At 38.0% G+C, this 17,234-nt stretch overlaps 1 protein-coding gene across 1 annotated transcript in view; it reads left to right on the top strand.

Annotated features, from left to right (window-relative positions):
* Positions 1–16,816, top strand: part of LOC139708346 (importin-13-like) — a 107,808-nt gene extending 90,992 nt beyond the window's left edge. Inside the window, 1 exon segment of the mRNA XM_071620307.1 lies at positions 15,996–16,816. Within this exon segment, the coding sequence (XP_071476408.1) occupies positions 15,996–16,089 (94 nt within the window). The 3' untranslated portion in view covers positions 16,090–16,816.
* Positions 16,817–17,234: the final 418 nt, after the last annotated feature.

Genomic DNA, 17,234 nt, shown 5'->3' with positions numbered 1-17,234 from the left:
AGTTTCATGAAATCCATGATTAATTTCACAGTTAGGTTCCAGATTTTGCTCTATTTTCAACCCTCTGTACAAAGCTTCACTTTGCACAGGGGTCAGTGGGTGTGTATGGGAGTGTGTGGTTAACACCCTGACAATGGTCCTAAACAATGGCCAGGGTTTCAATGCTTTATTATTTATTCATGAGAAATTCCACTATCACAACTAGTCTTTATTCAGCCTCTGGCAGTATCTGTGTAAAGTGAAACGCCTGCCGATACTGTCGTTGAGTGGCGACAGTGCTCTCCCTACTTCTGAAAAACGAAATTCCAATGAATACCTTCTGTTCTGTCGTAAACAAGGTGACAGGAAGCAAAGAAAATCAGTGAGAGTATACACTTGTGTATACGGAGCCTTAAATAAATCCACTCACAACTGTGAAACAAATCGCCCCAATGAAAAATGCTGCTGAACTCTTTACCAAAAATGATCTCTTTTATCGAAAAATCGACAAATTTGTCAGAATATTAGTAAACAGTTGTATTAAAATGAAAAACTTTAGATCATTTACGCTTATTTATATCCCAGATTTAGTGATATGTGAAGCAAAATTTGAAAATGATTGCCAGCTGGAATGAAATGTGGTGTTTGCGAGCACATGATGGAAGCATGTGCTTACTTTTTCCATGTGCATGCATTTTACCCTTTATCGTGCATGAATTCAGACTAGCAGTGCCCAGGGCAATCAACATGAATTATTGATTAAGCATTCATGTGCCTGGGAGCGCGAGACTGACGCCGAGTCAACAGGTGGTTCAGGCATGTCCATTGTTCAGGGCCATTGTCAGCACACACTCACATACACATCATTGGTTCCTGTGCAAAGTTCATTTTTGTACAGAGGGTTAAAATTTGACCAAAATCTGAAACCTTACTTCAAAATCAATCTTAGATTTAATGAAACTGATTCATGCTTTCTCATCCAAATTACCTTCAACAAAATTGTACACTATTCAGCTATTACTCATATCAATGACAAATTTATCGGATGAATAGTTTTTGGACTATCAATGATCAAAAGTGGGAAATGTTTTTTGAAACACCTAGTACCATGCACCACTGTAGTGATGATGAGATGACTGTCATTCAAGATGTAGAATTCTAGAGGACACATTGCACAAACCTCACTACAGATCCACCTCTCACTGCTACACCATATACTAGTAGGAAAATGTTTTGTTTTGTTTTGTTTTGTTTTGTTTTGTTTTGTTTTGTTTTGTTTTGTTTGTTTTGTTTTGTTTTGTTTCTCTGGTCCAACTGCAAAACAATGCCTGCTTGGTAACCTGTGTGGACTGGTTGCTCTATCTGTAACCTTAACAAAAGCAATTTAGGATGTTACACAAGGAGAAAAACAGTTCACAACACTTGTGTGACCTTTTGCAAACTTTCCCAACCTCCATCAAAATATCATTAGAAATTGACATTGAGGAGTGACTAATATCCATGTGCCAAATTCACACTTGAGCTGGTAATAAAGTTAGAGTGCGGCAAGGTTATTATTCTTTTGCCTCCGTTTTTCTCCAAAAGCTTCCTTATTTTTCACCCTATTTCAATCAAAATTTTACTGTTACATGTAATATTTTACTCTACATCTTTCTTATCAGACTGTTGAGTAACGTGGACTGGACTGGATTTCCCCTTTAAGAGATGTAATATGTATTTTTTAAATGCATCAAGTTGATGCGCCTTTGTGCATATCAGTTTGACCTTTGCTCTTGCATAAATGGTATAATGTACTCTTGCTTTGTTATATATATCCATTATCAGTCATTTGCATCACTTCCACATGTGATGTGCAAGGCATATATCCACACTAAAATTCAGCTTCCATTCATACACATTGGAAATGACTTTGACCAATCCTGGATATTTCCTGTAATGAGAGATGAATATGAATCTCATATGAGTGGCCTCGTCAGAGGAAACATTGGAGTTCATGCACTTACCATTTCATCGAGTGTGAGTTATCTATTACTCTTCCATTGTGAAGTTCAATAGTTAGTACATGGTCACACACTTCTGGTTTCCCCTGATTGTGAATACAATAACATCTTACCTATATTTTGCAGAAAACGCCATTCAATTTGGTTAAGTGGTCACAGAGAAATGTGGATCTATGTAAAACATGTCATGGGTCTGTTTCTCACAAGTTTAGCACTTGGATGCTCTTGGAACTGCACATTAATGTGTGAACACAGTGGACAGAACATGGACAGAAGGGATTTGTGACATGCTCTGCAAAGATCCTCATTTCTCTTTGAGTTGACCACTGAAGCAAATCGAATGTGGTTTTCTGTAAGATGTGGGCAATGAGTTATAGTTTCATACCCTGAATTAGGTGATCCGAGTATCCTCTCGGATCACCTTCTGTATCTGTACTGATTCTTTATTCTTCTTTCTTTATTTCTTTATTTCTCCGCAAAAGTTGTGCAAGAGTTAGCTCAGAAAGTGCATTGCCTATCAATGTCAAACTTATACCATACATGTATCATGTCGCAAAGACGACAGCGCAAGTAAAACCATAGTGATCAGTCGACCGTGACGTCACTATGACGTCATTATATGAAAACACATTTTCATGCATATCTCATAAATGGAATGGAATTTTTCAATGTAAATTACGTCACATATATTTCAAGTCAAGCGGGTTCTACGCATATTCTCAAAAATTCATATTTATCTTAAAACGCGCGCGTACGCGCGCGTTGAAATATTTGTATGCTCAAATCGAGTTCAAAATTTTTTTGCACACGTTTCAGACCATTTGGAGCATTTTTTGAAATATTGAAAAAATTGGACGGACGCGTACGCGCGCGCACATATTCGCACGCACAGCTAGTATGCAATAGAAATTTTCAGTTTTTTCACACGGATCGGATGTCCAAAATGTCAAGGAATATTTCTACCAAGTTTCAAGTCAATCCGACTCAATATGACGTCATACGGGCCCGTCAAATTCAAAATTCCGCGCGTGCGTCAATGGGGATACACAGTGCAACTATGCCAAAAAACCGTCAATTTTAAATCGGATTTTACTCGTCAGGATGAACGGTGACCCCCCTTTTTCTTGGCATATTCTGAAAGCTGATGAGTTGTACATGTCATTTCATGGGTTTGCTATGCTGACAAAATGATTGAAACATATCGAATTTCTTAATAAAGTAAAAAAAGTAAATTTTCAAAATGACGTCATCAAATTCCAAGTTTACTTGAGCGTATCTCACTTATCCTTTGCCAATTTTCACCCAAATTTCAGTATGTTGTAGTTTATTTAATCTTCTTTCATTCATATAATAACACAATTTTGATTGAATGACGGCATCACCTCGTAAAAATGGATTGAAGGTAACCTTGTCAAATTTGGCCAGTTTACGTGTAATCTCTATGGGAGTGCAATTTTTATGGAAATGAAAATTGACATGACTCTCTTTATCGAGCACTAGCTCACTTATGCTTCTGTGAATTTCTCCAAGATTTTAATATGTTGTAGCTGAGACTTTGGGCTATTGTTAGTGTGCCCTCCATTTTTTTCATACGATGTCGGGATCACGTCAAAAAACTTGCTTGAAATTAAAGCTTATCTTCGATGTATTGAAATATTTCTTTCTTTCTGCAACTTTCTGTGCAATAACTCAAGAAAAACAGCCTCTATCACTTCCATATTTTGCACATGTTTAGTTCATGTCACGAACATTATTTCATAAAATAACAACTACTTGATCAGACGCCATCTTGGGTATGTAAATTAGGGTCAAAAGTCATACATGTTTCATTTTGTGTCTTGGTAAATACATGTCTTTTCTTTCCCATATTTTGCATACGTAAAGACCATGTTATAAGGATGATTTCACAAAATAACCACTTATTGCTCAGATGCCATCTTGTCTGAGCACTAGCTCACTTACCCTTCGGTGAATTTCTCCCAGATTTTAATATGTTGTAGCTGAGACTTTGCGTTATCGTCAAATTCGATTTTGTTTTTTCATACGATGTCGGGATCACGATAAAAAACTTGGTTGAAATTAAAGCTTAACTTCTATGTATTGAGATATTTCTTTCTTTCTGCAACTTTCTTTGCAATAACTCAAGAAAAACACGTTCTATCACCCCCATATTCTGCACATGTTTAGTTCATGTCACGTACATTATTTCATAAAATAACAACTACTTGATCGGACAACATCTTGGGTACATGTAAATTAGGGTCAAAGGTCATAAATGTTTCATCTTGTATCTTGGCGAATACCTGTCCTATCTTTCCCATATTTTGCACACGTATAGACGATGTCGCAAGAATCATTTCACAAAATAACCACTTTTTCCTCAGATGCCATCTTGGGAGTTTAAAGGTGGGTCAAAGGTCATATGTATTTGTTGTTAGGTGATCCGAGTATCCTCTCGGATCACCTTCTGTATCTGTACTGAATCTTTCTTCTTTCTTTGTTTCTTTCTTTACTAGCAGCACCCGTGGAAATCCACGGGTCTGAGGGGTTTTATTTTTTTTTTCTCATAATACGATTTTGCACATTTTTATTGAAGAAATAAAAAGAAAAGTCTTCTCATTCTTTCGTTAATTGTGCTGTCTTCTAAATGACCACCCTTCCCAGAAATTTTATAATACATTTTTGTAGTATATGCCAGGCGATCCGGTCCATTGGTAGGGATCATTCCCGCCACTACTTGCTTTTATTATAAAACTTGAGTTTCGAGGGGTTATTTGCACCCGTTGAAGTCCAACAGTTGTCTTGTTGCCCCTCACCCCTTTTTTCCATTTCCATCTCCGCAGGGCAAAAAACAAAAACATTCAGGGAAAAATTACCAAAAACGCAAATGAGATTCCCCGAAAGTTCTGCCCACAGGTTGTTCCCGTTGAAACGGGAAGATATTAACACTATGACTTTGATTACCCCCTGCTCTTGCATCGATCCACGCGGGCACCCGCGGGAATCCACGGCTGGTCTCAAGGCCTCGGTTTGTTTTGTGTGTTTTTTTTCATGTTTCTTTTCCCCACGTTATGAGAGAAAAATAAGATATTTTCGTCTTCATAATTTTGCTCCCTCCTTGTTGTTTTTAATCACCAAAACTTGGCTTGATATATCATATCAATATAGAACTACATCTGCTTCAGATTGTACATTATCATAATTAATATTAGGCCTACAATTATTGCTCCTATTATTGTTATTATTATATCATTATTATCATTATCCTTATCATTATTATTATTATTATTATTATTATCATCATCATTGTTATTATTTGGGGAGGGGGAGATCATAGTCATCAGGTTTAATAGGCACCCGTGGGAGTAGGTTCTCACGACCTCGTATTTTTTTCTTTAATATTTTTCCCATGTTATGGAAGAAAGAAGAATATATACATCACTGCATTCGTCTTCATTTGCTCCCTCTTTTTTTGTCACCAAAACTTGGTTTGATAGACCATAGAACCACACATTCTATTTCCACTTGCAATTTTAAAAATAGGCGGTCGGCAAAGCGAGGTTTTCCTCTACGTCCGCTCATCTTATGAATATGTATGATTACAGCAGCTCTGCAGTAAACGAATGGACACAGCTGCGCGTGTAATCTGATATGTAAGGGTACGATCGGCAAATATATTTAGCCGCGTCCTAAACAGTCTGCGTACAATGACACCGGACTTGAGAGCAAACGGCGAGCAAACTAAATGACGTACCTGAGCTGCATATAGTATTCTGCAGTTGTGCAAAATACAATTACATAACCAACGTTCGTTGTTTTCATTTGGGGACGCCAATAATGGCGAACTGTACGTAAATGCCCTTGTAGTCCATGTCACGCACACACAGATTCGTGTAACCATCGTCAATACATTCAGTACACGTAACAGGCGGAGGCAAAGGTACATCACAGAACTATATACACACAGTGTTATATGTAGAGTGTGTATAGAGTTCTGCGAGGTACATTGTGTGTGTGCGTGCGCGTCCGCCGGAAGATGTCAGAGATTTCGCTGCACCATCATCTTTAGTATCCCCCAGTGTCTCTGCAAGCTAAAAGATGGAAGATCGAGAAAGCAGGAGGCCAGCGCAGGTTCCGTGAATATTGAAACGCTCGGCTCTTTCGTCACGCACAAAAATGCATTATGCATGTAGCTAATTAATTTTTCTTTTTCGTCCTCGACGTCGACACGGAGGCGGAGAGGGGACGAAACCCACGCCATTCGATGTAGGATACTCTCCTGCGGCCGACGGCACCGGTCGCAACTGCCCGGAGCCGACGGCTCGGGAGGAGATAGAGAAACCAGCAACGCCGAAATAAAACAGGAAATACATAAGGCCGCGACAACAACAACAACTTCGAGTATTATAGTATAGGATTTCTCCTCAAAAGTTGTGCAGAGGTTAGCTCAGAAAGTGCATTGCCTCTCAATGTCAAACTTATACCATACATGTATCATGTCGCAAAGACGACAGCACAAGTAAAATCATAGTGATCAGTCGACCGTGACGTCACTATGACGTCATTATATGAAAACACATTTTCATGCATATCTCATTAATGGAATGGAATATTTCAGTGAAATTTACGTCACATATATTTCAAGTCAAGCGAATTCTACTCATATTCTCAAAATTCATTTTTATCTCAAAACGCGCGCGTACGCGCGCGTTGAAATATTTGTATGCTCAAATCGAGCTCAAAATTTTTTTGCACACGTTTCAGACCATTTAGAGCATTTTTTGAAAAATTGAAAAAATTGGACGGACGCGTACGCGCGCGCACATATTTGCACGCACAGCTAATATGAAATAGAAATTTTCAATTTTTTCACACGGATCAGATGTCCGAAATGTCAAGGAATATTTCTACCAAGTTTCAAGTCGATCCGATTCAATATGACGTCATACGGGCCCGTCAAAGTTGAAATTCCGCGCGCGCGTCAATGGCGCTAAACAGTGCAACTATGCCAAAAAAACCGCCAATTTTAAACCCGATTTTACTCGTCAGGATGGACGGTGACCCCCCATTTTCTTTACATATTCTGAAAGCTGATGAGTTGTACATGTCATTTCATGGGTTGGCAATGCTGGAAAAATGATTAAAAGATATCAAATTTCTTACTAAAGTAAAAAAAGTAGATTTTCAAAATGACGTCACCAAATTTCAAGTTCACTCGAGCGTATCTCACTTATCCTTTGCCAATTTTCATCTAAATTTCAATATGTTGTAGCTTATGAGATGCTCTTTCAGTAATGTAATTACATATTTTTGATTAAATGACGACATCACCTCGAAAAAATGGATTGAAGGTAACCTTGTCAAATTTGACCAGTTTACGTGTAATCTCTATGGGAGTGCAATTTTTATGGAAATGAAAATTGACATGACTATCTTTATCGAGCACTAGCTCACTTATGCTTCGGTGAATTTCTCTCAGATTTTAATATGTTGTAGCTGAGACTTTGCACTATCAGGACTCGAATCATTGATTAAAAAAAATCGGATCACCTTAATTTGTCAGTGATGACAAATTACAATCTCTAGTTGTATTTGGATTGTTTCTCTATATTTGAAGTTATCATTGTGGAGGGTACTGTTGTAATTTTTATTTTATTTTTTTTTTGGGGGGGGGACATATGGTATTGCTAATTCCATATTCTTTTTTTTTTTAAAGACCATTTGATTGTTTTCTTTTTTATGAAACAGTCAATTGCCATACATATTACTTGAGGACAATTATGTTTGGCACACAGAACATGGATTAATTTCAGTCAGATACAACAAAATAAGTGATATAAACAATATCTCCAACACTATTTGGTTTGCTCTCAGAGATTGTTAACTTGCTAGGCTTGGTATAAAGGGGAATCATCCACCTGTACAACAATAAGTGCCAATTTGCTGAGATGACGGGGAGAATTTGGCAAGGTGCCATGATTGTTCCGCAGATATGTTGGGAGCACTGTATGTCCACTGATGGCCGATGTTTACCAAGCTATGTATGACCCAATCAGTGGTGTTTAGCCCCTGGGTTGGGGTCAAACCTCTGGGTTTGGGTCAAACCTCTCACAATAGCTCACAAGACCAGCTTGTGCCACAAGAGTAGCTTGTGCCACAAGAGTTTCTTGTGTTATTTGCTTTTAACTGTTGTGGATAGGTGTTTTTGTTTGTTTTGTTTTGTAAATTATATGATATACCTGCATAATTAAAAGTACACAAGGTAAATGAAACCATGTGCAGTTAGATGCACTGAAATAAGAACAAGATAATAAAGTCATTACCATCATACAGTTTAGCCTCTGCTTGCATTTAACAAGAACCACTATTTATGACATTTTGACCATCTATTACACAACAGAAGTGATCAAATTTCATACAAGCTCTATTGTGGGTGCTGTTATGATAAGAGTTTACAAAGCAGCAATCAATAGAAGCTTAAAATAACAATTGAATAATCACCTCGTGGAGTCATATCTGTTTGCTCCATTTTTTTTCTTTCTTGTTACTCTCTGTCTCACATTAACAACTGCAGTAGTATTTCCACAAAAAAAAAAATATAATTGTAGCATATATACGATGTATCAGTAGATTGCTGCTGACTGATCTTGATTATGTTAATCAACTTTCCCATGTTTGAATGTGTTTCAATACCCATTATCAAAACTTCCAAAGGCCTTTCGGATCATGTTTCTTGAGTTGTTGCATTTATCAACTCTGTCAAGAGTCAATGGGGAGGCCTTGTCACTGCATAGCTCCAATGTGCAGTTTGACCCAAGGAGAGGAGATTCTTATGTGCAGTTTTCAGTGATTGGCGTGGGCAGGTCCAAGCTATAAATGCGTTTCAAAACAACTTTGCAGTTATCAACTCTACATAAATGCATTTCTGACTAAAGTGCATTGCGATCACACTTTTTTCGGTGTCTCAGAAATGCATTTCTAACACCATAATCAAAACAGCTTTGCATTGATCAACTGTTCAAAACTCCATAAAAGTTGTTTGGAAACCTTAATTGTGCACCAGAGGTGAGTTGATAAATGCACCCATAGATACAATTTTTTAATACATCATCTACTTCTGCAAGATGAAATGAGCTTATTATTCAAGGCCAGCTTTTTCTTCTCCCTACAATAGGGACTATCAGATTGTGTGGACACGACAGCGGTCAGGCCGCCCGAAAGTGCGAGCCAACCGTTCCCGGTGACTCCTGTCAAAGCCAGAGTAAAAGTCAGTTCCCTTTAACCCTTAAAGGAAACCAAAGCCCAACTATTAATGTGGATTGAGTGGAAGCAGTAATATCTAATTTGTGGAATACATCAGTGAAAGTTTGAAGAAAGACAGACAAATCGATTCAAAAGTTATGATTCTTAAAGTTTTGGTGCTGTCATGGCTGGATAAGAAGACGGCTACAGTTCATGATGTCATTATGGACAACAATATAAAGAAAATATAACAAGAATTCCACAAATTTTATCTATGTTTGGACTTTGGTTTCCTTTAACAAGTGTGTTTCTTTGCCATCTCTTTACACATGTATAGAAATTGACTGGCCAAGAATAGAGATTACTTTATTCTTCTAATCCCAATCGTATCTGCATGACCTTCCAGTTGAACTGAACCGCATTGCTTCACTCAACCCGTTGAAGACAGGCTGATTTTGCTACAACAGGCATTCCCCATAGACACCTGCCCAAGTATACTCGGGACTCGTCTTCAGTGGGTTTCAGTAAGCTCTTTCACATGTCATAGGAGGTTTCAAATTATCTGACAAAAAGTTAAAATCTGAATCTCTCCTCTACCAAAACTATACCATCCCTTTAATACTGAGCACTGAGGAAAAAAAGCTTAGCAAGAAATAAATGCTTGGTGCCTTGGCACGTAAAGTGTTAAACTGAATTTATCAGTGGGTGTGTCAACACCTACTGGTATCACATACTGAGAACATTCAGGATGTTTTGTGGCTGATAGAACACCATGGACATGAGTGCGGTATGATACCCATTCCAAGAATTGAAAGATATACTATCTGTCGCTAAAGATAGTACTGATAAAACCCTGCTAATTGAGAGGTTACGTGAACTTACACACAGCATTTTCTCCACAAGTTTTTTTTCTCTCTCTTTCCCAATTATTGTTTTCACAAAATGTTTGTTGGATTTAATACAAGTATTAAATCATGAGTCTGAGAGATTAGACTTCAAACAGCCAAATGGAAGCATAGTGACAATAAATGTTTGTAATATTTATCAAAGACAAGTTCCTGAATCTTGATAAAAGTTGTTTTAAAACACATTTGAATCACCAATTCCACCAGCACAAATTTATTGGCAACTCCCCTTAAACACAAAGTCTTTGGGACTGGCAGTTTTCTTTTGTCACTTGGAAAGTTTGTTCTAGCAGAACAAGTAGAGTAAATAAAGATATAAAGTTCATAATTCTGGGACCTGAATTTTGACTTAGATAAAATGGGAGTGCATTGAAGTGTGAAAACTTTAAAAGCAGATTGTCACCAAATCGTCAAGGAATCTAGAAGTATTGGAAGTGCACATTATTGTCAGCAAATACACTCTTTATGTACCAGTAACATATGTATATATTTTATACATATATATGTATATATATATGTGCATATATATATATATATATATATATATGTAAATACAGTCAAACTTGCCTTAGAAGCAACCTGCCGTGTACAGCCACTAATTTCTCCCCCCTCCCAAGAAAAGTTGTGTTAAAGACCTTGTCTATAGAGGCCACCTGCCTACAACAGTCACTTTTTCTGCCTCTCTTACAAGGCCACTGCTGACAGGCATGACTGTACATTGATAGATAGATGATATACATATATGTATCCATATTATATTGGAGAGAGAGAGAGAGATAAAAACCAAGTGCATATGCCCTTGTTTTGTATTGTGAATGTAGGCATCACCATGGCAACAAGTCTCCTTGCCTTGCTGCTGCAAAATCATTTATAAAGTTTTTAAAAGAATTGGTTTAAATAGTTTCTATTGACTGATTTACCAGTGTACCGGTAGTCAAATTCTAGGTACAGTTACTCTGTAATATTGCTCATGACAACCACTGAGTTGTATGGCCAAACACCTTTGAAGACACCAAGATCGATTAAAGCCATTTAGAAACTGAAACAAAAAGAGGAATTTGAAAGGGAAACTCGTCAAAAAAGCTTGGATAGCAGTTGAATAATTGATATGTTAGTACATCAGAGTCTATGTACTGTTTGTATGTGTACATAAAGGACCTGAGCCATAGGATAGAGTTCTAGCCGCATGATCATGTTTGTGCACAGGGAATACTGATTTGTCCTTACGACACATCGAAGAATTGGTAAGAAAAATAACTATCTTTAGAAAATGCTGCAAACTACATTATGTCATGCAGCTTCCTTAAGAAAGATACTGTAAAACATGATATATTCGCGGCATGAAATTTTCGCGAATTGGAGCCGACAGCCTTTTTCGTGGCATGAAATTTTCGCGAATTGCTACTGGCATTCAATGCATGTAGTGTAGACAAAAGCTTTTGCGTGCATTTTAATTTCGCGAATTTTGGCGCTCGCGAAATTCGCGAAATTAAAATGCACGCAAAAATTCCTCTTTTTACAGTAAGCATTTTTGCCCTGTGATAGAGACAAAGTGTCTGGAACTCAGACTATGAGTTAGTTTAGCATTGTTCTGTTGTGCCTTGTGGTAAACTGAATATTTTCTTTGTCCATGGAAAACCCTAGGAAATGTGCACAGATTTAGATTTGCCAGTAGTAATGACAATTGACTAATATTGTTTTAAGGTTGTGTAAAATCCAACATAATGACATCTCCAGTGGCGCCTGTACATACATTAGCCAGTGGGTTGGCCTCATGACAGAGGAAATGGCAGAAGCAGTGAACAGTGCATAGTCCTTCAGATTCAATATCTAGCTCATGGATGTAGCAGAAAATTATTGTCATGGGATGCAAACACGTGTGATAGTTGACACTTTAATAGAACAAGCAGGTATGTACAGGATTCTCTGACTTCCGATTAAAGTGTATCACGCTGGGCTTGTGTTTTCTTGCTTGCTTGTTTGTTTGTTTTTCTATGACCTTTGCAGTTAGCCAAAGCATTCATCTTTCTTCCTTTCTTTGTTTCTTTTTTTTTTGGGGGGGGGGAGGAGGGTGGGGGCAGTTGCAAGGGGCAAAAACTTTTACAATTTGGTGTGTTATACAACTCAGCTGTGTGAGGTTGGGTCTACCATTGACCAGCAGGTCATGTGTTGTGATATTTTCGCCCATGTGTGTGTCTGTCATTTCATTTATACAGGGCATTAAGAGAGCTCCAGGAGTGCTCCTGAAGCACTCTAAACTCTGTATGAACATATGATCAGGCCCTGGAATGCTTTAGAATTATGCCCCTCTCAAGGTGAGGTTCAGGAGCACTCCTGATAGGCTCCAAACTGTATAAACTGTCACAAATGTTTAGAGTGCTCTCGAATGGTGTGCAGTGCATGCTGTTAACCCATTGAGGACGAGTCCTAAGTATTCTCGGGCAGGTGATGGAAATGCATGTTGTAGCAAAATAAGTCTGTCCTCAATGGGTTAAGATGCATACAGATAGTATGTTAGAAGTTTCTTTACACACAAAGGTCACCATGATAGTTACAGGGCTGCCAACTCTCACTCATTTTGGTCCTTTCTCACTCTAAAACTTTATTTCATTTGCATTCATTTCTATTGATCTCACTCATTTTGACTCCTAAATTATAGCATTGGCCAATGGGAGTCTCACTCTCAACTAGTTTCCAATGTTGGCAGCCCTGTAGTTATACTCCTCTCAGCCACTTTGTGTGATTGTGTGAAGTCTTCGTTATTCTGTGCAAGAACAAACCCAAAGGAGTACTTAGTATACTGTAACGTCAAGCGCTTCAGGAACACTCCTGTACCCAACTTTATGCATACCAGTATTAGATTGGGTATCAGTGTCCCAAACGCAAACTCTGTTCACTGCCTGTAACGGCTTACCTTTCATTGGAAACAGAATTCAAATCAACTGATTATAAGCACTGAACAAATGCGTACCATCCATCACGTCATGCCACACTTACAATCCATAAGGGAAGGTTTCAATTAAGTCACATTCCCTCTTTCCCCTGAACATGAAATATGTGTTTCTGATATGATTGTTCTATTGCCATTCTCATGAAACACCTGGGCTAAGATTTTAATTCTGGGCATAATTTGATGAATCAATCTGCGATTAACCAACTGCAGGGTCATGTATAAGTCAGATGCCCATTTGTTGTCTTCAACTGATGTGGACATGTTTCCTGCCTGTGGAGGAATACTGGTAGTCATATCAAATATATATGACCAGATTCAAATCACGAGATTCCAGCCCTAAGCACCTCTTAAAGGGGAGATTCTCCCGCTTAGACTCCCTAGCAAGCTGGAGACTATGACTATGGGAACATGTGCACTATGTTTGCATAGTGCACATCATGTTAGCAAAACACAACATCCCTTGCAGCCGGGGTTCTCGGCCCACAAAGGGACCTTGAAACGCTAGGATTATATCGATGCTCTTTGGTGCTTTCTTTGCCTTATTTTTCAGTATATGACCAAACTGAAGTTGGGCGGGAGAAAGCTTAACCTTAAAGGGATGGTATATTGTAGTTTCAGTTGAGATGAAGCTTTAAACCTCCAATTTTTTTGAGCCACTGAGAAACCAGTGATAATGGAATACTAAACAGCGTTCAATTCTAAGAGGAATTCAAAGGTTTTTGTTTTTGTTTTTGTTGTTGTTGATGAAAATCAGTTTTGATATGATTAGGATATCAAAAAAAAAATATAACAAAGTGGTCCTATCAAAGGTGGGTCCCACCTTTTATTAGGACCTCTTTGTTTCTGTATATATCTCAGCCATTTTAAAACCAATTTTTCATCAAATAAACTTTGAATTCCTGTAAGAATTGCATGCTCTTTCAGATTTCATTAGAGGTTTCTCATTATCTCTCAGAAAAAAAAAGAGTGGAAAACCTGCAGCCCCATCTCAACCAAACTATATAATGCCTTTAAGCATTACAAGATACAGCTTTAAGACACACACACACACACAGTTAGAGCCAAAGATTGCACAGACTTAGCAAAAGTGGCCTCAAAGCAGAAGGCTTGGAGTCTCTGCAATTCTATTACAATGATGATAATAATGCTACAAATGTAAGATGTAGTAAACATGTATTCCACTAAAAATTACATCAAAAATATTTGCAAAATAAGCTAAATTGCATTCAGCTTCACAAAAAAGGATAGAAATCTTCTCTCTATTTTGTTGCCATAGGTAGTTTGGCCACTGATGTATGCAGCTTACGTACCTGAACTACATTGTGCATGGTTCATCGTACTTTTTTGCAGCTGGTACATCATTTAGTTTGTATTGAATAAGTAACTTCAGTTCTAAAAAACAACAGACTTGAAATGTACTTCCTGTATCCCCATGTTAGTTTTCACGGATACTGCAACATCAAGGATTTGCGCTCTAAGTAGAGCGCTGACATTGTTCAAATGACGCCAGGTAGCTCAGGGTCATTGTACTTTTGTCAAAAGGTCAAACCAGTGATTTCTAATCTGTTCCTGGTGTTTTGGTTTGGGTGTCATCGCTTTTGCAAAGTAGGTGAGAACATTCATGTACTTTTGTGTACATGGGAGAGGTTGAATTGTCTTTCATTTAAATTATTGCGTGTTTATTCTACAAATATAGCAAGTTTAGTTGATTTCAGTCAGTCATTGTGAATTGTTGTTCAACTTACTTCATTCCTATCAGCATGTCCATGATATTTGCTTATGCTAATCTCAAACAAACCCACCAACACAAAATAACCTTTAAGGGATGAGATCTTTTCCATAACGTGGCACTTGTTGTCAGCTATGAAGAACTCCCAAGTTTAGATTTAGCACACTGAACTTCAGTGTTCCACCTGATCTTTTTATATTGCAACTGATTGACAAATTGCCCTTTATTAGCATAAACGTACTGATATTTCAGCATTTGAGTACCAGCCACAATTATTATTTTGAATGTATGATATTGTTTTAGATGTAATTGTCCTTCTTTCATGCTACTGTTTTTTTGTATGTGTGAAATGCAGTGATGCATAATTGCTGTAAAAGTGGAAATTTTGGTGCGAGTAATCTTTCATGCTCCGCCAGGTAAAATGAATTTCACGGGTCTTAAATTCCATGCCATCAAAATATTTTTTTTAATGTTTTATATACAGTTGAACCTCTCTTATCCGGCCTCCCTTTATCCGGATCTCTCTATTATACGGACGCAATCTCGCTGTGATTTTTTTTTTTTTGATAATTACGGGAGGAAAGGGGGGTTCCCAACTCCTTGAGAACTTCTACACAAACACACATGAATTACATATTACATTTTAACATCCCCAAACATCCCCAAATGTAACAATGAAAAGGTTGCAGTTTACACATTACTACATGTGGTACTACAATGGGCTACATCAGTACATGTGTATGTATATGTACATGTATAAAGCATTGAGTCTCCCGTATCCGGCCAAATCCCTTATCCGGATGAGCCCCGGTACCGACTTGTCCGGATACGAGAGGTTCAACTGTAACAAGTAAAAGTATTTGTGACCTTTTATTCTGGCATTTGTTTCTGGTCGCACCGAAAATGTATATTTTTACATTATAGGCAACTCCCGGTATAACAAAGTTTGTGAGACTGGCAGTTTTCTTTTGTCATATGGAAATTTCATTATTGCTGAACAGTAAAGTATAAAATATATATAGATGATAGTTTTGTGATCTGAATTTTAAATTCATTGTAACCATTTTATTTCGTTGTAACTGTGTTTGTTGAAATGCAAGGGCTCTGTATTTGAAACAAAAAACAAAACAAAAAACTGACATTGCTTTATATTGTCTGTATTTCCATTCGTTTTCTTCCCAATGCAGACACCGCTCCAACAAGAGGCAAGTTAGGACCCTGGTGAAGGAATTCAGTCTCATCTGTCGGGGACTCCACGGCACCGAGTACGCTGAATACTGACTCCCGTCGCCATGGAGATGACTGATGCTGGAGCAAGGAGCAGCACAGACCGGTTTCCCTATTAGGGAAGACAATCACAGAGATGGTGTGAATGTAGTAACGATGCAATGATTCAGTCTGCCAGCAGATGGCCGATTCTTTGGTGTAGGCCTCCATCTAGCAACATGGAATGTTTCTAACTGTACTTAATATTCTGCCATGAAAGATTACTTCCAGTGGGTTATGTGCCATGAAAGTTTATTCTTTGTTACATAAAATATTCCACTTTTGAATCGCATCCTTTCTTTTTTTGATTCCTATGCAAATTTAGTATCCCCCTACAATCTAGCATAAAGGGTTGATTTTGAAGACCTGTCAAACAGGCATCAGATTCAATGCCAAAATTACAATCCAGTGAAACCAAGTGTTGTGACGGCCACTTTCCCCTGGTGGTCTGTGTACTGTCCAGTTATAAAGTCCAGGTCTTGATACCGTTGGCTGTCATTTAATCCGTTGAGGACGGACTGATTTTGCTACAACATGCGTTTTCCCATAGACACTTGCCCAAGTATAGGCTAATTGAGACTCGTCCTCAATGGGTTAAGGTTTCAAATATTGCGGTCATCAAAAAATGCTTGCAGCTGATAGGGTGTCATCTGGCTGTTGCCATTAGTTACTACAATTATCACAAGTTCAAAAGTTTGGCATTGTGTATGATGGCAATCTCCTGTGAGTATCCACTATAGGCTCTGGGGAGCAGCATTCAATGGGGCATAATTATGTAGGGTAATATGAATGAAAATCAGAGAGAGTTTGTAGTGATCTCAAGTTTGTTTTCTACCCTAATAACCATACAGTTACAACTGATACTCATAAGATCAATTGAAACGTTTTTTCTATTGTGTGTGTGTGTCTGTGTGTGTGTGTGGGGGGGGGGCAGCTAAGTGAAGAAAGTCTTTATAACATGATAAATATTGAGACTCGTGTAAGCATATTTTGACATGATAGAAATTAGTATTCACTATGTGGCAAAGCATTTTTTTTATATATTGTTAGCCCCGAGATAATCATTTAAAAGTGTATGACAGAAACGCTCAAGAGTGTTAGTGCCGAGTACTGTAACAAGTTTGCCAGTGTGGTGTGTGGCATTCTAACGTCACATCTAA

This window comes from Diadema antillarum, unplaced genomic scaffold, assembly GCF_040938485.1.
Source record: "Diadema antillarum isolate AM-2024a unplaced genomic scaffold, OU_Dant_1.0 scf00000036, whole genome shotgun sequence".
Classification (NCBI taxonomy): domain Eukaryota; kingdom Metazoa; phylum Echinodermata; class Echinoidea; order Diadematoida; family Diadematidae; genus Diadema; species Diadema antillarum.
Note: the sequence above shows the minus strand (reverse complement) of the source record. Positions and strands in the feature narration are given on the sequence as shown.